Source organism: Leptodactylus fuscus, chromosome 4 (assembly GCF_031893055.1).
Source record: "Leptodactylus fuscus isolate aLepFus1 chromosome 4, aLepFus1.hap2, whole genome shotgun sequence".
NCBI lineage: Eukaryota > Metazoa > Chordata > Amphibia > Anura > Leptodactylidae > Leptodactylus > Leptodactylus fuscus.
In genome coordinates this window covers 40,212,876-40,240,565 of record NC_134268.1, presented here as the reverse complement: position 1 = coordinate 40,240,565, position 27,690 = coordinate 40,212,876, and the positions used below count along the sequence as shown (strand labels likewise).

At 43.3% G+C, this 27,690-nt stretch overlaps 2 protein-coding genes across 5 annotated transcripts in view; one reads left to right on the top strand and one right to left on the bottom strand.

The window, feature by feature from the left end:
• The window catches only part of WWP1 (WW domain containing E3 ubiquitin protein ligase 1), a 79,014-nt gene extending 73,863 nt beyond the window's left edge, over window positions 1-5,151 (top strand). For all 4 annotated transcript variants that reach the window (XM_075270349.1, XM_075270350.1, XM_075270352.1 and 1 more), the window contains exons 20-24: window positions 152-272; window positions 2,145-2,249; window positions 2,341-2,437; window positions 2,525-2,597; window positions 4,110-5,151. In XM_075270349.1, coding sequence (XP_075126450.1) covers window positions 152-272; window positions 2,145-2,249; window positions 2,341-2,437; window positions 2,525-2,597; window positions 4,110-4,209 — 496 coding nt within the window. In that variant the 3' untranslated portion in view covers window positions 4,210-5,151. The remainder of the gene's footprint in view (window positions 1-151; window positions 273-2,144; window positions 2,250-2,340; window positions 2,438-2,524; window positions 2,598-4,109) is intronic.
• A 5,156-nt stretch (window positions 5,152-10,307) lies between these two features.
• Window positions 10,308-22,161, bottom strand: RMDN1 (regulator of microtubule dynamics 1). The gene is made up of 10 exons (XM_075270356.1): window positions 21,983-22,161; window positions 19,638-19,755; window positions 17,655-17,742; window positions 15,733-15,892; window positions 14,869-14,958; window positions 14,598-14,653; window positions 14,153-14,240; window positions 13,070-13,100; window positions 11,424-11,557; window positions 10,308-10,501 (listed from the first exon to the last, which is right to left on the bottom strand). The coding sequence occupies exons 1-10, from the start codon at window positions 22,091-22,093 to the stop codon at window positions 10,451-10,453; spliced, it is 927 nt and encodes a 308-aa protein (XP_075126457.1). The 5' UTR covers window positions 22,094-22,161; the 3' UTR covers window positions 10,308-10,450.
• Window positions 22,162-27,690: the final 5,529 nt, after the last annotated feature.

Genomic DNA, 27,690 nt, shown 5'->3' with positions numbered 1-27,690 from the left:
TATCCCTTGAAGCCTACCCTAGACATGACACCCCATAGGTATAGCCCTAATAACCCTGTAGTCATAGTAATGTACGGTCAGGCCGGCTAGTTCTGCAGTATATACGTGACCTCATGATTCCGGACTGGACATGTCTATTCCTTCTTTCTAGGCTGATGGCAGAATGGAGATTTTCGCGAGGTGTTGAAGAACAAACCAAAGCATTTCTTGATGGCTTTAATGCCGTAGTCCCACTACAATGGCTGCAGTATTTCGATGAAAAAGAGTTAGAGGTTTGGCTTGTACACCTATATATCTGTATTATTACTGTGAGAGACCTATAGCTACCCAGCTCCATTGATGCGCCCTCTGTACACTGTGTGCATGCATCGTGCAGTATGAGTGGTGTATTACTGCTGTAGGAGCTGTAACCAATAACTTTCTGTACACTCATATCTGTGTAATCTGTGATAATCTGGGTGTAATATTGCTTGTCCTTAGTGCTGCAGCCTCTTCACTGCTTGCCGAGCACAACACCACACATTGGGGGATTTATCAACCCACTTAAGCCAGTTTTTAGGTGCAAGGTCCTATACCTGTACCACAATCCCCATTCTGCACCTCACATGCCACTGTGGTGGTGGAGCGAAAACAGGGCTGGGCTGCGGATTCCTCGGCCCAACATATTCGTTAAAACTGGTGTGAGCCATAATAGAAATCTATGCTAGTTCCCAACTGGCGAGATCTCTATTGACGCATGAGTATGGAGCGGAGTATGAAAAAGCTGAAGTTTCCTCTATCAGCCCTGCGCCTGTTGGCGATGTTTATTAAAGGGATTCTACCATTAAAATCACTTTTTTTTTTTTTTTTTTTTTTTTTTTCTTTTCCTTATTCACACGTAGGAATAACCTTAAAGAGGACCTTTCACCATATCCGGGCACATGCAGTGTTATATACTGCCGGAAAGCTGACAGTGCACTGAGTTCAGCACACTGTCGGCTTTCCCGATCTGTGCCCGGTACCGTAGCTCTTCTATGGTCAGAAGGGCGTTTCTGACAGTTAGCCAGAGATGTCCTTCTGCCTCGCGGCGCCTATCACGCTGTGCTGTGAAGCGGGGAGGAACGGCCCCTCCCTCTGCTCACAGCGCTCGTCCATAGACGAGTATTATCAGGGAGGGAGGGGGCGTTCCTCCCTGCTCCACAGCACAGCGTGATAGGCGCCGCGAGGCAGAAGGGCGTTCCTGGCTAATGGTCATAAACGCCCTTCTGACACTAAAGCGCTACGGTACCGGACCGTAAGCTCTTCACACCGGGCACAGATCGGGAAAGCCGACAGTGCGCTGAATTCAGCGCACTGTCATCTTTCTGGCAGTATATAGAACTGCATGTGCCCAGATATGGTGAAAGGTCCTCTTTAAGAAAGGCTGCTATTCTCCTACCTTTAGATGTCTTCTCCACGCCGCCGTTCAGTAGAAATCCTGGTTTTCGTCGGTATGTAAATGAGTTCTCTCACAGCACTGGGGCGGTCCTCAGCACTCGAACAGTACTGGGGGTGTCCCCAATGCTGCCAGAGAAATCTCCAGCACCGCCTCCATCTTCTTCCGGAGCTGGGTTCAAACTTCTAGGCCTCGGGCAGAGCAGACTGCGCATGCCCATGGCTACTTAGTATGTGTAAGCAGCCATTTTCTTGTGGCCTGTGGGCATGTGCAGTCGGCTTGCAGCATTGGGGACGCCCCATGTGATTTTAATGGTAGAATCCCTTTAAGTCTGGCATAGAAAATGCTAGTTTTAATAGATCTGCCCCATTGCCTAGTGACTGTGCTTGGTATCACTTGAATGGGACGGATTCCCATATATGACATATGACCAATGAACATGGTGTCACTAGCTTTTAAAGTATAAGTGGTGATTTGGTCAGCTGACCGGTGGGGTTGCCTGGTGTTGTACCCCACCTGGCCATCCATAAGTAGTTCCTGATAAATCCCTTTAAATCCAGTTCAGGCTAATGTATTGCATCTTTCGTTTCTTATAATTTCATGTCACTTTTACAATGAACTTGCTTGCCCACTACAGTATTCCAGCTATAGCTATAGAAAAGAGAGGTTTCAGCTACTTTGTCCTTGTTCCTTTATTACACGATCTGTAAGACCTGCACATGTTCCTTAGGTAATGCTGTGCGGCATGCAAGAAGTAGATCTATCAGACTGGCAGCGGAATACAGTCTACCGCCACTATACAAGAAACAGCAAGCAGATCATCTGGTTCTGGCAGGTAATTCACACTATGAATCCGTATGTCCCAGCTTGCCCTACTGCATGAGTTTTTCCTTTTCACATTAGACAATGACTTCTTATTCCTGCAGTTTGTGAAGGAGATGGACAATGAAGTGCGCTTGCGGTTGCTGCAGTTTGTCACCGGCACGTGTAGATTACCTCTAGGTGGATTTGCAGAGTTGATGGGTAAGTGTTCGACACGCAGCTGAACACTCCATAATATGACTTATAGTTTTAATGTCGTCTTTATATATAAATGTATCCTCACCTCAGGAAGCAACGGTCCTCAGAAATTCTGCATTGAAAAAGTTGGGAAGGAAACATGGTTGCCAAGAAGTCACACATGGTAGGTGAAGTCTTGCCATAACCCTAAAGCAGGTTGTGCTATCCATATACCTGAGCCAATGGGATTAGTACTGGTCAAGGGGGGAGAGATGGGACACACCCATACTCATCAGATACAGTCTGGCCAAAATTGTGAGGATCATCTGATGTCTGAGGAAGGTCCACAGGGTCAGGAGTAACTGTCTAATCTGGGGGGGGGGGGGGGGGGATAAGGATATTGATCTGGCAGTCCCATATAAATAGAAAAGGGCCATTCTGGGAAAACACAACTCCCCCAATCAAATGGGGCACATACTGGGCTTGATCTTGTGATCTCTGGGAAGGAAGAGGGTGGGGGGCCCTGTTTCAGTTGCACTCTGGCAGAATAATACATGCCAAATGGACAGGGGTCACCAGGTTTGAAGTCCTGAATCTCAACAGCATAAGGACATGCTTGTGGTATATATTCTCTGTCTGTCTGTCTATCTATCTATAATCTCTATTTTGATATATCTTACATACTCGAGTATAAGCCGACCCGAATATAAGCTGAGGCTCCTAATTTTACCACAAAAAACTGGGAAAGCTTATTGACTCGAGTATAAGCTGAGGGGGGGATCCACCATTGCAGATAGTCTGGTCATGTGCATTGCAGCTTAGTGACTCCATGGGGATCATAGTAATAGCAGTTAACCCCATCATGTCCCTCGCATTAACCCCCTGTGTGCCTTACATAAGAGTTACTGATATGTGGGACATATGGAGGTAATAATTAGGTATCTTCATAATTAAGGTCCTTCATGTGTCTCACATATTAGTAACACTTATATGGGGCACACAGGGGTTAATATGAGGGACATGATGGAGTTAACTGTTATTAATGTGAGGCACATGGAGTTACTGAAACTAAATGAATAACCCCAAATGCCTGACCTTAATAGGCAGAGTAACTAAAGGAAGGTCCCTGTGTGTCACGTTACTGGAGCTTCCTCTCCTCCATACAACAGACATCTTCCATAAGACACAATGAATCCTGGCCACTGACTTATCTGCAGATGTTACATACCAGTGGCTACAGAACCTTTGATGGCATCACAGTCACATGACCTACATGAAAAGCCAATCACAGAGCAGTAGCACTAAAGGACCCCCCTTCGTTTAATTTATGCAGGTCCTTGCGCGTCTCTGTGCTCTGTGGACCCTGACTCCAGTATAAGTAAAGGGAGGCTTTTTCAGCATAAAAACAGTGCTGAAAAAGTCGGCTTATACTCGAGTATATACGTTTTGTTTTTTTTATATTTGTTTATTTTGGCCTGTGATTTTTCACTTTTTCAGCGATACTAGATACAGAGATGGCCAGAAGCAAATGGGAACGGGGTTGGTCTCCATCCACGGGGAGGTTTGGTCACTCTTCCCGCAGAGCGGGGGGTTATAGGACCCCTGTTCTCATTAGTCAGGCCCCCACCAATGTAACGGGTCTACAGATATACCGCTTATAGATCCTGACCTTTTATATGACCTCTCACCTCTGCAGCTTCAACCGCTTGGATCTACCACCATATAAAAGCTACGAACAGTTGAAAGAGAAGCTGCTTTTCGCCATCGAAGAAACAGAAGGCTTTGGCCAAGAATGAGCGATGGCGGCTGCCATGTGTGAGATAGGAGCGAGGAGTTATTATGGACATCTATTTTCTGCCCAGCCAAGTAATATTGCACACTCTTAATTGTACATAAGCTGTGTAGTCTGTACAGTGACCTTTCTGATACTAATGCGTAGAGATTTCTGTTCTTCCACATAGATATGCAAAACACTTTAGCCTTTTTCTATTTTTATTTATTTTTTTTTCCTCCAAAATGACTGACTAGAAAGAAAAGAAAAAACTTTTAATTTTAAATGCTGACTGAAAACTTTATTTTAAAATTTCTATATCTATGTGTACGTACCGATGACTCTAGTTTTATAGGGTTTGAGGTCTTATAAGACATCACAGCCATTTGATGAGGCCTGGACTTGCTTTATTCCGTACAATACAACCCGCAAACAATGGCTGTTCACCTACTACGACATCTTATCCACAGATGTTTATTGCATGGCTGCCAACAAAGCTGTTGAAAGCTAATGCCAAATAAGAGAAGAAGAAAAAAATTACAAAAAGTTGCAAAAAAAAAAAAATTTCTTTTAAGTGTACAAGAAAATAAAAACCTGCTGCTGGCTTTATAAGATGGCAGAACCCGCACAGTTCTGTTTTTTTTTTTTTTTTGTTCGTTTTTTTCAGTGTGATAGCCAATATCTTTTATTTCGAATGGAGCAAAAAGTAGCCAAGGCCGAGAGTGGAGCCGCGCGGGGTTAGTTTTATCACGATTCTTTAACCTTTAATATGAGCGGCGGCATCACGGTCGGCGTTGCTTTGCAACGTGTCGTGATTTGCGCCTTCGCGTCGAAAGTGTTAGCGAGAGAACAAGTGGTGTGTCGCCACGAGGAAGTTTTTAGGTACAAGACAGGGAAGCAATGTCTTGGATGATATCGAAAGTACAATGCAAACCTTTAAAAAGTTGAATAAATTTTTTTAACCTCATTTGTGGCTGTGTTGTGTTTTTTTTTTTTTGTTAACCTGTATATTTTTTTACTACAATGCTAACTTGGTTGGCCAGGAAGTGTCGCAGCAACGTGGGGAACATCTGTAAATGGCGGTAAAAAACAAACTAGCCCCTGTTCTCAGCACTCTCTTGTCTGTTCAGTCTCTTTCCACGTTGCCAAAAGTCCTACATGTCATGTGACTGGAGACACTAAGGAGGGACCACGGATGTCACTCGCATATGACATGTTCCTTTCCAGTGACAGCTGAAGCCACTGATATGAGGCTTTCATAGATGTGGCATTGGCATGAGACTGAAGAGAAACCTGTAGGGTATAGGTGAGTATGGCACATGAAGACAGCCTAGTCACAATGACTAATGAAGGCCCCTTGCACACATCCATGTGCTATAGTGCACTGACCTATTCATTTCTGACTGTTTCGTATGCGGGCTGACACTCAGGACAAGTCCTATTCCTGTCCAGTTTTGCAGTCAGCTCCTATTTATTGAATGAATGGGGCTGATGAAGCCCGGGCAGCACACAGATGACTTCCTTGCGCCAGCCGCGCCATTCATTCACAGCCAGCAGCTTGCTCACGGTAGTGTGCAAGTGGCCTAAGGCTACAAGGCAAGTTTTGGCTGCTCAACATAAAGCTCATAAATGTCACACTGCACCTAATGTTACCCAATGTGGGTGTGTAGGAATCCATTGTGACTGGATTGCTGCCAACTGTCTGGTCAGCACAACACCATTCACTATCATTAGTACTATGTAGTAGCAAAAACCGGTATTTGTGTAGCATGTCTCCACACGTTTTTGCTCTAGTGTAGCATGTCTCTACATTCGAAATGTGTTTTACTTTAAAAATAATTTTTTAAAAAATAGCATTTTTTTACTGCTCGAAATTTCCGACACTTGGAGCACCAAAAACCATCATATGCTTTTCCTCGATTTCCATAGGCCTTTTTTGCTGCTGAGACCACACCAGTGCAACCTTGGGTTCCCAGCAGACAATGTTGTTGTTGCTGATTAAGCTGTTGATCCGACAGAAGTAATCGATTTTGCTTGACAAATTCAATAGCTAGATCTTCAGTCGACGTTAGCTCACAGAATTCGTTAATATTTGGATCCAAAGCCATGTATCGCGTTGTTAGTAAGCCTGATATTTATACCTACTCTGCACTTTTGCAATGTGGAGAATGATGAGGGACCTCCAAAGCAGGCTTGCTTGGGGGGACACATGGCGGCATGGTAGCCCAAAATGTGTGGTAAATTAATAAAATATACTTTTTCTCCTCAGGTTCACTCAGGGAAGTAAAGCTAGTGGAAGCCAAGGGTCTCAAACTCGCGGGCCAACTGCGGCCCTCAGGACAATAGCCGCCAGGTGTCTAGCGCCGGTTGTCTACTGCTTAAAGCAGTAATGTCTCTGATCAGTCCCAGGACTGATGGGAGGCATTAACCCCTGCGGCGCCACAGTCAAAGGCGCCGGAGGAGCCATTTTCCCGGCGGCGTATGGGCGCTGCCATTTTTCCGGCAAGCTTTACAAGGCTCCCCGGGTTGTCTGCAATCTCTTTCTTTTGCAGCCTGGTCTATGCAGCCTGCAAAACAAATGATTTTTTGCAATGCATTAGCATTGTAATGCATTGCATTAGTGATCAGACCCCCTGGGGTTCAACACCCCTGGGGGTCTAATAAATGCAAAAAAAAAAAAAAAAAAAAAAAAAATTCAAATCACTCCCCTTTCCCTAGAACACATATAAAAGTAGTTAAATACTGTGAAACATATACATGTTAGGTATCCCCGTGTCTGAAATCGCCCGCTCTACAAATCTATAACAATATTTTTCTTGTACGGTAAATGCCGTAGCGGGAAAAATAGGCACAAGTGCCAAACCCCCGTTTTTTGTTTTTTTTTTCCACTGTTTTGATTCTGATAAAAATTTGAATAACAAGTGATCAATGCAATAGCATTTCCCAAAAATGGTAGAACTAAAAAGTACAACCGGCCCCGTAAAAGAAGACGCCCTATGCATCCCCGTACACTGACGTATAAAAAAGTTACGGCTGTCAGAATATGGCGACTTTTAGAAAAAAAAAAAAATTGGGAAAACCTGATGCGGCCCAGACTCTACCTCTAGTGGCCCTGGGGTAAATTGAGTTTGAGACCCCTGGTGTAAGCTGTGCACTGTAATTCAAATTTCCCGCCTTTTTTCACTTACCTCAGCAGATGTGTAGTTCAGGGTCAAAGGTCATCACTAGACAGATTTCACTGGTTCTTCTAGAAGATGTGGAGACATACTGTACTACGGTACACATTGTGTGGAGACACGTCTAATCATTTTCGCGATGTGGAGACATGCTACACTAATACCGCAAAAACCCTTAACAAAAAAAAAGCCATGTACACCTAGCCTACCAGGAATACAATAGGATTATTTTTCCCCATGTTATTACAGATTAAACTGGTTGTCTGAGAAGTGTAAATTAACTCTCTAATAGCAACTTTTTGAAGATGGACCTGGGCAGGTTTTGACCCTAGGTCATGTGATCAGAATCTCTATCTATATATAGTTTAATTTCCAACTGCATCAGAATCCTTGGAGTATTGCCTATTGAAGAATGCCAAGAGGTGGTGAATAGTCCTCTTTAATAAGTTGTACTTACGTACATATTGTATTACTACTGTGTTTCTTCAAAACTAAGACAGGGTCATATATATATATATATATATATATATATATATATATATATATATATATAAAAAAAAAAAAATTCTCCAAAACCTCTCCAAAATTTCTTATTTTCAGGGTAAGTCTTATTTTTCAGACATTGGAGATCAGAATTTTTTTTTTTTTTTTCTAATTCGCTCTGGGTGAGTCTTGCATTGCAACCCTAACATAGATTCACAATTGATGATGCAGTGTCAATGGGTTTTAAACTTACTAGCACTCTCTCGAAATACTTTGTGGCAGTGACACAGCTGTGGGAGTGAGCTGGCACATGATACAGTCCTATGAAAAAGTTTGTGCCCCCCTATTAATCTTTAATGATTTTTAGTTCTAAATATTTTGGTGTTTGCAGCAGCCATTTCAGTCTGATATATCTAATAACTGATGGACACAGTAATATTTCAGGATTGAAATGAGGTTTACTGTACTAACAGAAAATGTGCAATATGCATTAAACCAAAATTTGACCGCTGCAAAAGTCTGGGCACCTCAACAGAAAAGTGACTATTTAGTAGCTCCTCCTTTTGCCTCTAGTCGCTTCTTGTAACTTTTAATCAGTTCCTGGATGAAGGTATTTTGGACCATTCCTCTTTACAAAACAATTCAAGTTCAGTTAAGTTTGATGGTCGCCGAGCATGGACAGCCCGCTTCAAATCATCCCACAGATGTTCAATGATATTCAGGTCTGGGGACTGGGATGGCCATTCCAGAACATTGTAATTGTTCCTCTGCATGAATGCCTGAGTCGATTTGGAGCGGTGTTTTGGATCATTGTCTTGCTGAAATATCCATCCCCGGTGTAACTTCAACTTTGTCACTGATTCTTGAACATTATTCTCAAGAATCTGCTGATACTGAGTGGAATCCATGCGACCCTCAACTTTAACAAGATTCCCGGTGTCGGCATTGGCCACACAGCCCCAAAGCATGATGGAACCTCCACCAAATGTTACAGTGGGTAGCATGTGTTTTTCTTGGAATGCTGTCGCCTTTTTGTATGACCAAACAACTCAATCTTTGTTTCATCAGTCCACAGGACCTTCTTGTCCAAGAAGGTCCAAATGTGCTTTTACATACCTCAGGCGACTCTGTTTGTGGTGTGCTTGCAGAAACTGCTTTTCTCATCACTCTCCCATACAGCTTCTCCTTGTGCAAAGTGCGCTGTATTGTTGACCGATGCACAGTGACACCATCTGCAGCAAGATGATGCTGCAGCTCTTTGGAGGTGCTCTGTGGATTGTCCTTGACTTCTCACCATTCTTCTTCTCTGCCTTTCTGATATTTTTCTTGGCCTGCCACTTCTGGGCTTAACAAGAACTGTCCCTGTGGTCTTCCATTTCCTTACTATGTTCCTCACAGTGGAAACTGACAGGTTAAATCTGAGACAACTTTTTGTATCCGTCCCCTGAACAACTATGTTGAACAATCTTTGTTTTCAGATCATTTGAGAGTTGTTTTGAGTAGCCCATGATGCCACTCTTCAGAGGAGATTCAAATAGGAGAACTTGCAATTGGCCACCTTAAATACCTTTTCTCATGATTGGATACACCTGGCTATGAAGTTCAAAGCTCACTGAGGTTAAAAAAACCAATTTTGTGCTTCAGTAAGTCAGTAAAAAGTAGTTAGGAGTATTCAAATCAATAAAATAAGGGTACCAAAACTTTTGCACCTGTCAAATTTTGGTTTAATGCATATTGCACATTTTGTTAGTACAATAAACCTCATTTCAATCCTGAAATGTTACTGTGTCCATCAGTTATTAGATATATCAACCTGAAATGGCTGCTGCAAACACCAACATATTTAGAACTAAAAATGATTAAGATTAATAGGGGGGCACAAACTTTTTCATAGGACAGTATCTGGTCATGTAGATAGTCAAGCCCACAGTATAGTAGTGGCACTTGGTAAGTGGGCTCGGTAGGAAGGAGGCGGGCCATGAGTGTATGACCTAATTTTGCCCTGCCATGGCAGGAGGTAGTGCGACACTTGTCCAGAACACTGGAGAACTATGGTATGCCTATTCTCCATCTCCGTGATTTCATGTGACACGAGGCCCTGACTAAAACTAGGGCTTATTTTTCAAGCCTGCAAAAAAAAAAATCAAGCTAGGTCTTATTTTTGGAGAAACAGTACTCACTACAGGCACAGGTAGGACAACCTACTCAGATGTTTCCAGAATAGGACCATACTCCTGGAAAGCCACACTCTTCCATCATGTTGTATGTATATGTAGTGCTAAAACGATCTGATTGATTTTTTTTTTTTATTAAACTAGAAAAAAAAAAAATCTTTCTACAGAGATGGCGCTACTCTATAGGCTGTGTCTGGTTTTGCATCAGTTGATGGGGCTGTAATAGACAATAGTAGTATAGTTTCTGCAGGAATAAAGAAGCTGCCATGTTTTCTAACAATCTCACTTTATAGTTCATGCCATACTATAGCGACACTAGGCGTTGACTCCTGTGGTATTGAAAAATGTCAAGCTTTAATTACATCAAATGTATGTGCAAAAAAACCTATTAGATCAAAATGAATCCTTTCTATAACTTTAATGGCACACAACATCAGACTTTTACACCCAGTGACTTCAGAATATCTGTGGCCTCCTTGTAAACCTGAAAAAAAAAAAAGTTACTATGATGGCATCAAAGATATTTTCCTATATTAGAAAACTTGTATTTTTTTGCTTCCAGAAACTGCTCCTCTGTTGCTTCCAGACTATCTGGTATTCTACCTAATCCCCAATTCAAGTGACTATGGCTTAGGTACGGCCTACGGAGCTGTTCTAGATCTTCTAATCTCAGACAACCCCCTTTAGGGCTGGGGCCCTACATTGCATCCACGGTGGCAAAAAAAAAAAAAAGTTACAGTACCTGCACATTGCAGAAAAATATCTGCAGCGGACATCCTGTGACTTCAAAAACCGACACATTTTTGGAAATCGCAGCATGTCACTTATACCTATAGGGAAACCACCAGCATTTCCATAGGTATAATTGAAGCAGAAAGTCCACATAAGGCTGGAGAGTTTGTGAGTTTCGGACATTATTTTTCCCACAGTTGCTTTCTGACTGCAGCCTGCTGAGTGGGTCCTTTAGCCTAAAGAGATTTTCCGAGACCTTTTGATTGATAAGCTACCTTTGGGAGGGGGTCCTCAGTTCCAGCACTGCTTTTGCTTCACATACCCTGTGATGACACGTTAATCAGTCACATGGCCAAATCATAGCATAATCCCATTGACTTGTATGGGATGAGCTGCGATACCAAGCACAGCAGCCACATAAAGGTACAGCGCTGTGTTTGGCAAGTATTGGAGTGGCTGCAGCGTCTGCCCAAATGCTAATATTTAATTGATTATACATTATATAGAAGGCCCGCTCATCAATTGTTAGGTCTGAAAAACCCCTTTAATCCTTCTTCCCACTTGTCGTAATGCTATTACTTTATCAGTTTACATCCATCAGGAACAAAGATCAGATTGGGCTAGGACGGGGGTTGTAATGTTACCCACAATACGACAGAACCTCTCCCCCTTACCTCCTTATCCTCCTCTGTCCGCACAGGATAGTCCTTGGCTTTGTGCAGCCACAGTAAGGCCTGTTCATTATTCTTCAGCTTTAGAAACGTCTTTCCTAAATAAAGGAGGTTTTTGCTGTAGAAATTGGGGTCAACTACCAAGGAAGAAAAATATATATATATATTAGGAAGAAAACGCTGAAATGTGCAATCTTATAAATGATACTGGATGGATGAATGCACCCTAGATATCTTTGTGTATGTGAACAGAGTAACTGGCCATGAAGTGGTAGGAGTGGATGTAAATAGAACGCCATTCAAAGAAAATTTCATGTGCATGCGTTACATGTGGATTTTTGTGGGATTCACATTATAAAGGGAAAAAAAATCTGAAGCAAAACCTTGACACGCAGCTGATCTTTGTGCAGGATGTAGTTGGCATTTGTTAAAGGGAGTCTGTCAGCAGGAAGGTCTGTATCCAACTAATGACAGTACCTTGTGGAGTGGCTTCTACACTTTCCAAAGAAGTCTGTCTTATTCTGCAATGCAGCGCTATTTTCATGAATATCAGGGTTTTATTCTTATGCGAATTAGCTGAAAGGCTTTAGGGACATTTCTTCTTCTCCCTGAGTTCACTGTTATATATAACTGACCCTAAACACCGCCCCCTCCACCCCATTGATCGAGTGAGCGCTTCCACTTTAGATCACCGCCCCTAATGCCTTTTACAGCTAATTTACATACAACTAAAACTTGTGAAAATGGAACTGCAATGCAGAATACAAAAGGCATCTTTGGAAAGTGTAGAAGCCACCTTACAAATCTGTCAGAATTTCCTGCTTACACACTCCCATTCACATGACAGCTGCTACTTGTAACCCAGTGGAGGTTTGCTCCTGCAAGTCTGAACCTAAAGTCTGCAGCATAGCCATCCGCTGTGAACACACGAGTTATTTTACACTTTCAGGTAAGTTGTAAAGATATGTTAAAGGGATTCTACCATTAAAACTTTTTTTTTTGTGTGTGGATAAGACGGCGGAATAGCCTTTAGAAAGGCTATTCGTCTCTTACCTTTAGACGTGGTCTCCGCTGCGCCGTTCCTTAGAAATACCGGTTTACCGGTACGCAAATGAGTTCTCACAGCGATGGGGGCATCCCCACCGCTGGCAGAGGTGTGTCTCAGTGAGGCCTCCTTCGTCCGCAGCGTCCTCTTCCGGTGCAGGCTCGCAACTTCTAGGCCTCAGGCAGAGCAGGCGCACAGGCCACGGGAAAATGGCCGCTTGCACAGTATTGGTAGTTGCCATTTTCCTGTGGCCTGTGCGCCTGCTCTGCTCAAGGCCCGAGGCTTAGAAGTTACGAGCCTGTGCCGGAAGAAGACGTTGAAGATAACACTGCGGATGAAGAAGGAGGCGTCTCTGGAGACTCTTCTCTGGCAGCGGACGCCCCCATCGCTGTGAGATAACTCATTTGCATACTGGTAAAAACCGGTATTTCTAAGGAACGGCACAGCGGAGACCACGTCTAAAGGTAATAGACGAATAGCCTTTCTAAAAGGCTATTTCGACGTCTGATCCACAATTAAAAAAAAAAATTTTTATTGGTAGAATCCCTTTAAACTATTATTGTATGCAAACAACGCCTAGCCCTCAGCGCTGCAATGTCATTACCTTCTTCAGCCATCTCAAAATATACTAGAGCCTGAAAAAGAAAAAAGTGAATGAGTTTAGTGCATATAATCCATTCTAATCTCTAGTCTATACTTTATTCTTGTAGAGACACCCAGGAACAAGCTCAGGTATACAACATGTAGCAAAACAACATGGACTGACTTACATTACACTTAGCAGGTAGTCTGAAAATAAACTGCTAAGAAAAACAGTGGGCAGAATGACAAAATACTAAGAATGTGTCTGTAGCCAACATAGATATAGAGAGATCACTGGTTAAAGTGGAGCTGCATATTACTCACACTCTCACTTTAACCAGTGTATAGGAGAACAAATATTATTCTGTCCCTTCAGATAACATAAAGCTATATTGAATTAAAGGACTAGTCTGTTTTAAGTGGTGTACCCCTGGCTTCAGTGATGGGCCCTATGTTATGAGTGGGAATAATAGCACTGTCTCTATTCTGCAGATGTCACTAAGCTGTACACAGTGTAACGGAGGATGGATGTAGGTTATAAACAGACTTGGACATACTGAGTGTTTGGGCATCCACATGGCAAATTAGGATAAATGTAAAGTTCAGCATCTCTGTAAAAATTCCCATGTAATGCATGTCGGTCGGGGAGGGGGGGGGGGGGGGTGTGTGTAAAGCCGGGAGAGTCACTGGTGGAGAAGGATCTGGGTGTACTTGTAGATCATAGATTACATGTAATGTCAGTCAGCTGCTTTTAAGGCCAACAGAATATTGTCATGTATTAGAAAAGGGGCATGGACTCACAGGGCAGGGATATAATCTCCATTATACACCATTGGTGCGGCCCCACCTGCATTATGTTGTTTAGCTCATAAAACGTCCTAGAGCTGGAGAAGGTTCAACGGAGGGCAACAAAACCGATAAATGGGCTGTGGTAGCGGACAACAGAGGGGTGGAGAAAATGGTTTGTGGGTTTTCTTTCAGGGTACACTTGCCCCAGGTGCCCCTGGACAAGCCCCTTTAACATAAGCCTAGACATCAGCTACTGAGAAATATTTTACTGGTTGTCGCCATTTTCCTGGCACCTTAATAAGACTTGTAATGTTACCTCATCAAATGTTGAGGAGGGGGGAGTTGCAAATAAGGCCGAGGCTATTTTTTTCTGGTACCAGGGCAAGTCTGCGAACATATAGCACCTGTAAGATACAAGGCAGTTAATACAGCATGTAGTATATAGATGGCTCATCTACACAGATATGTGGATACCCCAATCTTCAGTGTCTAAGGCAGTGTGTAATAGAACTATAGTACTGACAAGCATGGGAGCCTTCCTTATACAGCTGGGATCTGTCACGTATGGAGGGGGCTCAGCACCAGAACACTCTCTATACAGCCCCTCGTGCCCAGGGACGTCCTTGGTGGATGAGGGATTAAAGTCTACTGCTGAACCTCAATCACCAAGGCCTATTGCACCAAATGATGCTCCTTCCCACACGGTAAGCCGATACAGAGGATATTACCTGTGGATACCCATAGAGTATTATTCTACGTACCAAACTCCGATAAGATGAATAGTGGTGGCATCTTTTGGATTCAGCTCTATGGCTCTCTGTAATCAAAGACATTGACAATATTAGGTTTCTTCTCGTGTTAAATGATGCCAGAAAGCCACCCCTCCTCCAAACACATAATATGTACATGCAGGGATTTGGGCCAAAAACTATAAGGCAAGCAACTTTTGGCCAGTAATTCTATAGTGTCTGTGGCCAGATCTAGCTATAGATCTTACAGTAAGATTCACCTCTACCCCATGGTCTACTATACCTGAAAGTGGTCCCTTATAATGTAGGCATTTCCAATTTTGACTTTCATGCCTTCGTAATCTCCCACATCACTAAGGCAGATGGCATACCACTGTGAAGGAAATCGTATATAGACCAGATCAAGAAAGTCGCACCTTGTATCTATCCATCCATGCAAATATTAGGGCAGACTGGCTTAGCGCTTTTTTTTTTTTTTTTTTGGCTGCTAAGGACCTGGATAACATAGTGAAAATTTCTGCAGTGAAACTGGTCAGGAAATCTGCTACAAGTATCTGGAAGTAATGGTGTTATACATGGGGGGTATAATACCGGTCTGGAAAACCATAACATATACGAACGCTTGTGCAAGTCAATGCTGCAGCATGTGAAGAGTTTCGCTCTACAAGAATGCAACTTGCCACTTGTTTCAAAGTACATAGCACTGACTGGACTACCATTTTAAAGGGGTATTCCAGCCACAATAAGTTAACCCTATCTTATGACCCTTGCTGTTCATAGGGTCAGATGACTTTGGCCCTCACTGAACACCAGAAATTATGTTGGTACCCCATTTTGAATGGAGGTGGTACAAAACACCTTTAATTTTCATGATTGTTGGGGTTCCAGTGGTCAGACATCACCCATCGGCAAATTACCCCCTTATCTGTGCATATGGGGGGGGGGGGTGTAACTTGTGACAGGAATACCCTTTCCCTTTAAGTCAATCCTTATAATGTTTCTCTAGTCTCACTCAGAGAGAGGCTTGATATGGGGACCCCCCCCCCCACACACACACACTCCCATCTATAAAGGCCCTAATCTTTTACCTCTTTGCTGACCTTCTCCCATAGGTTTTACATGTCTGTAACCATACAAGCATACCGACCTTATGAGCAGCGAAGCAGGATTCATTTATTTCCAGGGCCTTTTTGGCCAAATCGCGAGATTCATACACCAATCGTTTCTTGTCTTCGGGGGCAGTTTTGCTGAGCTGAGCTAGATCTCTAGATGCCCGGGAAAGTCTCCAGAGAATTTCAGCATCATTACTGAGAAGACAGAGACGGCGGTATTAGTCTATGCTTGTGTCTAGATATAGTTATGGATAATGTATCTTATTACATGGCTGTGACAGAGATTATGATGTATGGAAATGAAAGCGACCAAACATTTCAACAAGAAATCCTCCAAGGAGATCAATTACAATCCATTCACATACAGGTTACACACTACAAACCTACTCTATAATATACTTTATTATGGTATTTTAGCACAAATGCTCCATGTACGCCTATAAGATATATGTATACAGCTGCATCTATATCCCACATTAACTTGTATGAAGCAGCTATACACATACACTATGTGATCAAAAGTATCCGGACACCTGGCTGTAAATGACTTACAAGTTGGTGGCGCCCTCTATCGGTAATGCTGGCTACAATATGGTGTTGGCCCACCCTTAGCCTTGATGACGGCTTCCACTCTCGCAGGCAGACGTTCAGTCAGGTGCTGGAAGGTTTCTTGGGGAATGGCAGCCCATTCTTCACGGAGTGCTGCACTGAGGAGAGGTAGCGATGTAGATCGGTGAGGCCTGGCACGAAGTCGGCATTCCAAAACATCCCAAAGGTGTTCTATAGGATTCAAGTCAGGACTCTGTGCAGGCCAGTCCATTACAGAGATGTTATTGTGGTGTAACCACTCCGCCACAGGCTGTGCAGTATGAACAGGTGCTCCATCGTGTTGTAAGATGCAATCGCCATCCCCGAATTGCTCTTCAACAGTGGGAAGCAAGAAGGTGTTTAATACATCAATGTAGGCCTGTGCTGTGATAGTGCCACGCAAAACAACAAGGGGTGCAAGCCTCCTCCATGAAAACACCACCACACCATAACACCTCCACCTCCGAATTTTACTGTTGGCACTACACACGCTGGCAGATGACGTTCACCAGGCATTCACCATACCCACACCCTGCCATCGGATCGCCACATTGTGTACCGTGATTCGTCACTCCACACAACGTTTTTCCACTGTTCAATCGTCCAATGTTTACGCTCCTTACACCAAGCGAGGCGTCGTTTGGCATTGACCTGTGTGATGTGTGGCACCCAATCACCTGACCACGTTCGAAGTCCGTGAGTTCAGCGGAGTGCCCCATTCTGCTCTCTCACGATGTCTAATGTCTACTGTGGTCGCTGATTATGGAATACCTGGCAGTAGGTGGCAGCACAGTGCACCTAATATGAAAAGTGTATGTTTTTGGGGGTGTCTGGATACTTTTGATCACATAGTGTACATTACCATCACTACATACAGCAATTCCTCCCTCTGACCTGGTCTTCTTCCTCCTTTTCAGGCCTCCTGAATGATGTCGCAAAGATGCAAGTGTCACAATGCTGCATGGCCCACATGAATGCTGAGTCCCAATCACAGGCCTCAGTGTTTCTGGGCATCGGTCAGGAGGCTTAAAGAGGATCAGGAGCATCACTGGAGCCCAGAGAAAATGAGCAAAACTGTTTTTTAATGTTTTATCACCTCCCCTCGACCTTTACTCACTATACGCTGGAGTCTAAAGAGACCTTGAAGTAAATAATAGCAGTTTTGGATTGAAAATGAAACCAGCAGGCACGAACCTTGTGAGGTTCATCCAAGAAATACTCTAAGAAGCTAAAAAGCGCGTAGTCCAGATAAAATGGTGATGAATTACGGTCACAATCGCTCTTGCCCTAGTTCTTTCTGCTCTCCACCTGCTATATTATTGGCGGTGTGGATGCAGTATTACAAATCCTGACATGGTGCCCACATTACCTGTCCCCGTACTGGCTCAGAAACTCATACAACTTCTCCGTCTCTCCACTGCCATATAGATAATCCGCTTGCTCCTTCACGTCATCAACTTCAATAGAAAAGAGACAGTATGCTGCAATTAGTCCTGGCTACTTCGGTAAATTGGTTCATTCACTATAAGACAGTATTATGCCTAGACAAGATGTGAGACTTATTTATATGGCCACATTAGTGGGTCTCATTTTTGGGACCCACAGAATAGGTTCTAAGTACATGGATTGTCGGGTTCCAGTCCTGTTTGGTGGGGGTACACAATGGATGGAAATATAAACCAGAAATACAGCTGTATGAGTGAGCCTAGAGGAGAGTTACTATGAGGCTTATGTTTTATTCACATTTTTACATTTGTGTGATCCGTGTTTAGAAAAGAAACAGAAAAATCGGAAAATATTCCATCTTTTATATTGACAACTGCACCAGACGCAATAAGCTAATATTTTGCTTTAGATCGCTTGTCAGCTTTAGTGTGCAGACAGTTGGCCCCTTGACAAGGCGTAAGCACGCCGCAACATTTAGACACGTATACACGTGTCCGAGCATGGCGCTTCAAAACAGAGCCCATTGATTTCAATGGGAAGCGTGCGTATATGCCGATATACGCGCACTTCCCATTGAAATCAATAGGCTCTGTTTTGAAGCGCCGCGCTTGGACACATGTATACGGGTCTAAATGAGCGGCGCACTTACGCCGTGTGAAGGGGCCCTGAGACAGTATTGGGGGAGTAATCTCATGATTATTATTTTTTATTTTTTATTTTTTTTTTTTTAAATGTAGATTGTGAGCCCCACATAGAGCTCACAATGTACATTTTTCCCTATCAGTATATCTTTGGAATATGGGATGGAAATCCATGCAAACACGGGGAGAACATACAAACTCCTTGCAGATGGTTTTTTGCCCTTGGCGGGATTTGAACACCAGGACTCCAGCGCTGCAAGGCTGCAGTGCTAACCACTGAGCCACCGTGTGGCCCCCATCTCATGATTATTAGAGGGTAAAAGAAACAACTTTCGCACTGCTGGTGGCCTATGTGACTAGTATAGTAAAGGGGTTATATACATGTGACACATATTGGCTCAATACTCTAGCATGAACATGCAAACTCAACTCTACATCTGAGCTACAAGGATTGGAGAGTAAGATTATACCACATACCTCTGCAGCTAAAATTACATAGGTGAAGGAAAAACGCAACAAGAAACTGAATGAAAAACGTTGTAGAAACAGCACAGCACGTTTTCATTGCGTTTTATGAAGCTGCAATTCTCTACATGGGATCCTTTGTCATAGATTAGGAGGCTGAAAACGTCTCAAAAATCTTCTAAGCCGGCAGTGTGAATATACCCACACTCAAGTCACTTAAAGATTAATAAGTCCCCTGGGTGAATAAATGCACAGCAGGTTCGGAGTCAGATAATATCATGGCCTGCGGTACAAACAGCCCAATATAGTGTGTCTGACACCGGACGTTATCACCTTCCCCACTCCAAGTAGTAAAGACTGGCCTCAGAAGCAGGACATTTTTTTTGGTCTCCGTCTTTTCTACATTGTTGGGTGAGTGTGGTGGTGTAAGGGTTACACTTACTAGTTGTGTAAATGCTGTACTAATAGTGACCCTACTGCCGCAGGACATTGCGTTATTCACTGAGGGAAATTTGTTTCTCAATGTATTCCTATGAGTCTTGTTCTGAGGTCTATAGGAATACATTAAATATAGTCCCTCCAGCTGTACAGGCCTTAGTGCGACCTCTGCTCACATCCACTTCAGGTCCCATTAACACACACACACACACAATACAGGGAGTAAGTATATGCCTCCAATATGGCCGTCACAAGAAGTTATTAAAAATAAAAGAAGTAGCTACTACATTAAAAACAAACACTTCACCTTTAATAACCCCATATGAAGAACATAACAGAACAATAATAAATGAAAGGGGCACCTTTAATACTGGCATACACTACGGCTTGTCTGTTCTTCCATCTATAAGAGCCAATGGCAAGTAAAGACAAGGATGACAACACGAGACCCTTCTGCAATAAGGCGCTTTCCTTTAGAACCTATGGCAGGAAGAAATAGAAGACACTTGGGTTATACGGCGATTAGGATGATTATGACCTACAGAAATATATATATATGTGCACGCTCCCGTGCACTTAGCCCCTCCCCCCTGAGAGCAGGCAGCTACCTCATTTGAGCAGATAATCCCAAGTGCCATAGAAACGCAGTGTCAACAATGAAGTGAATAAATTAAGATAGTGGACAAACAAAGCAGTTTTGCTGAAGCAGTGTATTTAGGAAAAGTCTTAAATCCACATTAACTAGTAGTATAGATAGGATCCTTGTGATGGGACAACCCCTTTAAAACATCACAGGGGTGTATGACGCTGGGAGTCCCTGCCCTTGCAGTTCTAACACTATATACCATACAGAACAGTAGAGCTGCCAGGAATGGACTCCCAGGGTCATAAGATTACAATCTTGCAAGGAGTCCAGACTCCAGAACCCGTGATATGTTGGCAATAGACAGTCTGAATTTTCCACACAACATCTGCCCATGTGCCGTGAGCCTAAAGATTCTGATCCTGTGTTGGACCTGTGTTTGGATTTATGGATTACGATGAGTTTGGGCGCTACATTTCTCGATGCTAGAAAAGCCATGTACAATGCCCTACAAGTCAGTGAACTGCACATTGACTGGTCACTATGTATACAGACCAGCGGGAATAACCACATAAGGGAATGATATTCTACCACATCCTTGGCAAGTAGGAAACTGGATGGGACTAGTCAGAAAAATCTGAGACAACAACTCAACAATTCAGCCGTACAGAGGATTTAAGGGACTTTCCAACATAAAAGCAGTGATGACCAGTCCTAGGGATAGGTTATCACTATCAGACTGGTGTTCTCCTCTGCAGCGGATACACAGAGAATGGTGCAGGAAGCAGGCAGCTCTGTTCTCTGTATAATGGCCAGACCTAGTTACTACAGATCACAATCACTTCAACGATGTAACGCGGCGCTCATTCTGACACGTACGTGTTACCTAAAACGGGGTCTATGTGGTTTCCACACGAAAAATACGGAGAGAAAAGTGCTGCTTACAGGACTTTTCTCTCTGCATTTTTCATGCGGACAGGGAACCAGAATCCCAGGATGCAGATGTGTACCGGGCCTTACGTGTTTTTCAATAATAGGCAACTGAAATAAAGATCATCACATGTCACAGTCGCCATCATTGATCCTGTGTGCACTGACCTGTCCTGTATGTTTATACACCTGTACACGGGCACATCGCTGTCATGTGACAGAACAGGGAATGTTTCTATAGGATAATCGCAGCAACATCATCTCCCTAAGGCAGCGCGACTTGTCAGCCTGAGGGGCTCTCCAGGATGTGGCATGCGGAGTCACAGTATATGAAACACATTAGCCATGTCTCCCTGCAGCCCCTTCCCCATATGAAGTCACCTGTATACTGTGTAGTCCAATGGATATTTCTGCAGAAACAACCCGTCTCCCGAAACGTGCAATGTCTTCTATATTGCATAAGCAATAGACGACAAAGAACCGCAGAACTACAAGTCCCAGGAATAAGTCCCAACAGCCTACAGTTAATGCACTATATGCAGCCCTATGACATTAACCCCTTCCTGCTCCATACTATTACATCACACACAGCGTATAGTTAATGCAGTGCCTGCGGCGTGACTTCTAGGTCTCCGGGATCCGGGTCTAGCTGCCGGATGACAGAAAATACAAAGACAGCTTAACCCCTCAGATGCTGCAATCAAAATGTAATGGAAAGAAAGTTTAAAATAAATAAAGAATTAAAAATTAAAAATAAGTAAATAGAAATCTAAAAAAAAAAATGCATAATGTAAAAGAATCATACTAGGTTTCCCCATGAAGTCTGAAAGATCCAAAAATAGTTAATTATCCCGTACAGCGAATGGCGATAAAAAATACCGCAATGTGCAAATAAATGTAATTTGGTCACTTTACATTGTCCAAAAATAATTTTATTTTACTATTATTCAATAAACCCTCTATGTACCTCAAAATGGTGCCAAGTAGAATAAGCCCCCCATGGCCATAGAACTATAGTAGTAAAATAAGTTGGGGAGTATTGACACGTTAAAGGGTTAATATCCCTCTTGCACTTGAAACTACAACTCCCAGCATTCCCGCGCAGTGCTTGGTCCTCAGGGCACGCTGGGAGTTGTAGTTTGGCTCAGGGATGTAACTAATAAGCAGAGTACACGGCACAGACCAGGCACTTACATGGGACCTGATATACCGGGAGCCGCTCCCGCCCCTCAGCCCAGTGACATGGCCGCCCCGTAGCCGCTGTATCCAGGCCAGTAGTGAGCTCCGCGCCCCCGCTGCAGCCATCCCGCTCTCACCGCTCTGTCACCTGCACTGCTAGGTAAACACTGCTCTCATGACTTATAGGACCTTGGGTGACGTCACGGTCACGTGGCAGGTTCCAGGAACTGAGCTATGCTGTGGAGGGCTGTGGCGAAGCCGGGGCGCTAGAGGGCGCTCTAGAGAGAGGAAAGTTCATGTTATTTCTCCCTAAACCCAAAAGTTTCCCTCCCATGCACTTAGCAGTGTCCCCCACCCGAGCTAGTGTGTGCAGGAACAGGAAGGAAGGGCAGCTCACAGGCAGAGGGGAGAGGTACAGAGCTGTCCCCTGCATATGAATGTGTATGAGTGCAGGCAATATATAAAGTCCACAAAGGAATTGTCTAATCTAGATACAACTGTAGCAAACCCTCAGCTGTGAGGGGGTGGCTGAGGCCTTTGAAGAACCTACGCCACCATAGATAGGTTAGGGTCACCTAAATCAGGAAGCGTTTGGTCCCCTTCCTCCATTGCTGAGATATCGCTGTTTTTGTTAATCTGCAAATGAGCTCTTTGGAGCAATGACAACGCCTTCTTTGCGCCAAAGAGCTCATTTGCATATTGACAAAAGGGTGATATCTCGCCAACAGAAGAAGTGACCCGAACCTATCTAACTGCAGGGCTGTGTATATGACCCAGTTACAGGGAAAGTCAACTCCACCCCCCACCTGAAAAAAATGTTATAGCCCTCAAAACCGCATATATGGGAAAAACCGAAAATGTACCTCGTCCTGAACCGGGAATATTGGCCTGGTAATGAAGTGGTTAAAAAAAAAAAGTACTTCAAGAGAGGGATCAGTGACGTATGTGAGTGAGGGGGTGATTGGGGGATACAGGACTTTTGGGATACGACTCACAGTCTGGGACCGAACAGGCTGTGACAAGTCAGTATTTTTTACTCTCACCCTGGGCCCCTCCAGAGTTTGTCCAATTCTATACAATCCCTTTAAGAATGTCCCATGCAGTGTAATGTAACATTGAAGTTACTTCACCCCCCAGTGTACAATGGATGGAGGTCTGGGGGGGGGGGGGTGATTAAATATAACAACAATGTTACTCACCTTATCTGGGTTCTGGAGCAAGTCTTTGGGTGTCGTGAATGACTTCATGTCTTCTGGGGCTTGCAATTGGGCCTCAGCACTCTTAGGGCTAGTTCACACGTGGGCAAAGGGGAGGTTTTTGACAGCGGAATTCGCTTCAAAAACCTCTCCTTTAACATGGTGGTCTATGTAGACCACTAGCTTTTTTTTTCCTCCTAGCGTTTTCCGCCTGAAGAAGCGACATGACCTTTCTTCAGGCGGAAAACGCCTGAAGAATTGCATAGAAGTGAATGGGAGGCGAAAACCGCGCGGTAAAAAACCGGTTTTTTGCACACAAAACCGCGTGGTTTTTTGCAAAAAAACCGCGTGGTTTTTTGCAAAAAAACGCGCGGTTTTCGCCTGCAGTTTCTATAGCACATATAGGAAAAAAAAACCCTAGCGAAAACTGCTAGCGAAAACCGCGTCAAAAACCTCGTCAAAAACCGCGCGGAATGCAAAAAACAGCGTCAAAAAAACTCCTCGAGGTTTTTTACCTCGCACAAATAAGCTAGGCGGTTTTCACGTGTGAACTGACCCTTATGGGTTGCACCAGTGTCATTATGGGTCATATCGGTTTACCCCACATGAGGATGGTCTTATCACCTCTCTGCATGGTATAGTCCATGTGATGAGTGTCTTGAGGAAATGATCCTGGCTCAATGTCTTCAGGTAATGCTGGGATTTCTGCGGTGTTGTTGTTTTTATATATATATATATATATATATATATATATATATAGAACTTGCCCTGTGTTTTTAGCTGATTTTGTCACCCTGTAGCTTGTACATACAGTATGTGCCTGTCAATCATTGTCTCAACTATCTGATATCTTTTGTTCCCGAAGATCCACTTGTTGAACTTGCCATTGATGTATGGGGAAGGACTTGTGAGCGTGATCTTTATCTTGTAGGAAGACATATATTATATTATCTCCACATCTCATGGCTGATGATCAACCTTGAACAACACATGCTGGCATCCTGGAAACAACAGGTTACCGGAAAACCCAGGTTACAGAAAACCTGCTTTTTTTGTTGCAGATTTTGCTACGTTTGACTTCAGCAGGAGCTTCCACGAAAAAGCCCCGGGGAGAAGCAGAAGCGGAGGACACCGGATCACCAGGGATAGGGGAGTATGTTTTTTGTTTATTTTTCACCTTCCTCGATCTCCAGAGAAAAATCATTTTTTCTGGACAACCCATTTAAAGGTATTTCCATATGTTACACTATTCATTTTAGAAGGAATACAATTTATCCACAATTTGGTCCGTTCATAAAAGGATTTTTCCATCTAAATTATTGGCTTAAGGTCAGCAAAATATAATATTACTGTATATAATGCAATGAGAACTTGAAACACCGTGTGCAGTATTTTCCTGTTAGATCACTTGTCCCAAATTGACCTCACAGGTTCTCTAAGGGGGTGTTCACACTACCGTCTGTGTCTGACAGGTAGTGTCCGCTCCTAGTGTCCGTTCAAAATCTCGCACGGACATTAGGAACGGACACTAGCTGTGTCCGTGACACCTGTCATTCATTTAAATGGCGATCGGGTGCGTTCTTTTGCACTCCGTGCCCTTCCTTCACTGTCCGCATGTAAAGATGTCCGATTTTTCAAGCGGACAGAAAAACCTACATGTCGGGTTTTTCTGTCCACTTGAAAAGTCGGACAGAAAACTACTCCCATCCTCCGCTTCCTTCGTATGTGTTACGGCACAGTCTCCACCTCTAACCCAGTGGCCAGTGATTGCCCAGGGATGATCCAAGTCATCTAAGTCAGAATGACAGCCAGAACACAATGAAATGAACCGGGAAAAACATCTGAAACTTTAGGGAAGCTGCAAAACATACGATATAAAAGGGGAAACACATAAAACAATATATACGGTCTTAGTGACACAAGCAATAAAATTAAGTTTAAGTAGTGTCTGCATCATTTACACACGTGCCACATCCCCTTTTCGGAAAAGTGGTGCAGGGTTTACAAAAGCTGCAACCAATGCACCTTAAACGTCACATCACTTCTGAGGTCACTGCTGGTGTTGCCCCCATAAACAATACCTGGGCAGGACATGCTGCGTTGTTGTGCAGCCCATTTTACACCCAATCTGGCACATCAGAATCAGGAAAGGGCCATCAGTCATCTTGGTTGCCACTTGACCTTTAGGCAAAGACCACACAGTAACAGGAAGTTGTAGACATTTGGCGCGATTAAAACTTTTGTGTGATTTACTATCCTGCAACTTTTTTATGGTTGGCTGTAAAAAATAAAAAAAAAGTCAAATTGTTGAAATGTCGCATGTGTGTCAAATTCACATTTCTGTTGACATCTACAGTCCTATGAAAAAGTTTGATATATCAGTTTGATATAAAGTTTCAGTTTGATATATCTAATAACTGATGGACACAGTAATATTTCAGGATTGAAATGAGGTTTATTGTACTAACAGAAAATGTGCAATATGCATTAAACCAAAATTTGACCGGTGCAAAAGTATGGGCACCTCAACAGAAAAGTGACATTAATATTTAGTAGATCCTCCTTTTGCAAAGATAACAGCCTCTAGTCGCTTCCTGTAGCTTTTAATCAGTTCCTGGATCCTGGATAAAGGTATTTTGGACAAACAATTCAAGTTCAGTTAAGGTAGATGGTCGCCGAGCATGGACAGCCCGCTTCAAATCATCCCACAGATGTTCAATGATATTCAGGTCTGGGGACTGGGATGGCCATTCCAGAACATTGTAATTGTTCCTCTGCATGAATGCCTGAGGATTTGGAGCGGTGTTTTGGATCATTGTCTTGCTGAAATATCCATCCCCGGCGTAACTTCAACTTCGTCACTGATTCTTGAACATTATTCTCAAGAATCTGCTGATACTGAGTGGAATCCATGCGACCCTCAACTTTAACAAGATTCCCGATGCCGGCATTGGCCACACAGCCCCAAAGCATGATGGAACCTCCACCAAATTTTACAGTGGGTAGCATGTGTTTTTCTTGGAATGCTGTTTCTTTTTGGACGCCATGCATAACGCCTTTTTTTATAACCAAACAACTCAATTTTTGTTTCCAAAATGAAGCTGCCTTGTCCAAATGTGCTTTTTCATACCTCAGGCAACTCTATTTGTGGCGTACGTGCAGAAACGGCTTCTTTCTCATCACTCTCCCATACAGCTTCTATTTGTGCAAAGTGCGCTGTATAGTTGACCGATGCACAGTGACACCATCTGCAGCAAGATGATGCTGCAGCTCTTTGGAGGTGGTCTGTGGATTGTCCTTGACTGTTCTCACCATTCTTCTTCTCCGCCTTTCTGATATTTTTCTTGGCCTGCCACTTCTGGGCTTAACAAGAACTGTCCCTGTGGTCTTCCATTTCCTTACTATGTTCCTCACAGTGGAAACTGACAGGTTCAATCTCTGAGACAACTTTTTGTATCCTTCCCCTGAACAACTATGTTGAACAATCTTTGTTTTCAGATCATTTGAGAGTTGTTTTGAGTAGCCCATGATGCCACTCTTCAGAGGAGATTCAAATAGGAGATCAACTTGCAATTGGCCACCTTAAATACCTTTTCTTATGATTGGATACATCTGGCTATGAAGTTCAAAGCTCACTGAGGTTACAAAACCAATTTTGTGCTTCAGTAAGTCAGTAAAAAGTAGTTAGGGGAATTCAAATCAATAAAATGATAAGGGTGCCCATACTTTTGCACCGGTCAAATTTTGGTTTAATGCATATTGCACATCTTCTGTTAGTACAATAAACCTCATTTCAATCCTGAAATATTACTGTGTCCATCAGTTATTAGATATATCAAACTGAAATGGCTGTTGCAAACACCAAAATATTTAGAACAAAAAATGATTAAGATTAATAGGGGTGCCCAAACTTTTTCATAGGACTGTACATGATAACCTGCAACAAAAATCCAAGTAGCAGAATGAATCTGTGACACAGCGTGATTTACCCCTCAGGATACCTCGTAGATGTGTGAAGGATATGGGCCGCATCTCTTGGCCTCGCATTTCTTTCCAAAATGAACTTGGTGGTTTCTGTGATTCCCATAAAGGTGTCTGGAGAAAGCAGCACATTTATTCATTCTCTACTTGGTTGTAGGGACCCCGCTGGGCCCCTTTTCTCAAGATATATGAGGGGCCCAATAATTTTCATTATCCCTGCATGCTCACTACTCCCGCTCCTGTTTGAAGAGTAAGTAGTGGTTCTGCACATGCGCCTATAATGAAAATCCATGCGCGGCCACAAGAGCACGAGGACAGATGAGACTTCAGAACCTCTGCCTGGCCCAGTCATTCTGCCATTTACAGCAACATTGTAACCAGTCACTTTGAAGGGGACGTGAGCAGCCCGGAGCACTAGAGACACCCTCGGTGCAGCAGACAGCTCATTCACATTATAACTTTTATACAAATTACTTAGGAACGTAGGGCCGAATTTAGAAAAGGAAAGCAATGTCAGATCCTAAGATTTCTCATTATATGTCTAGT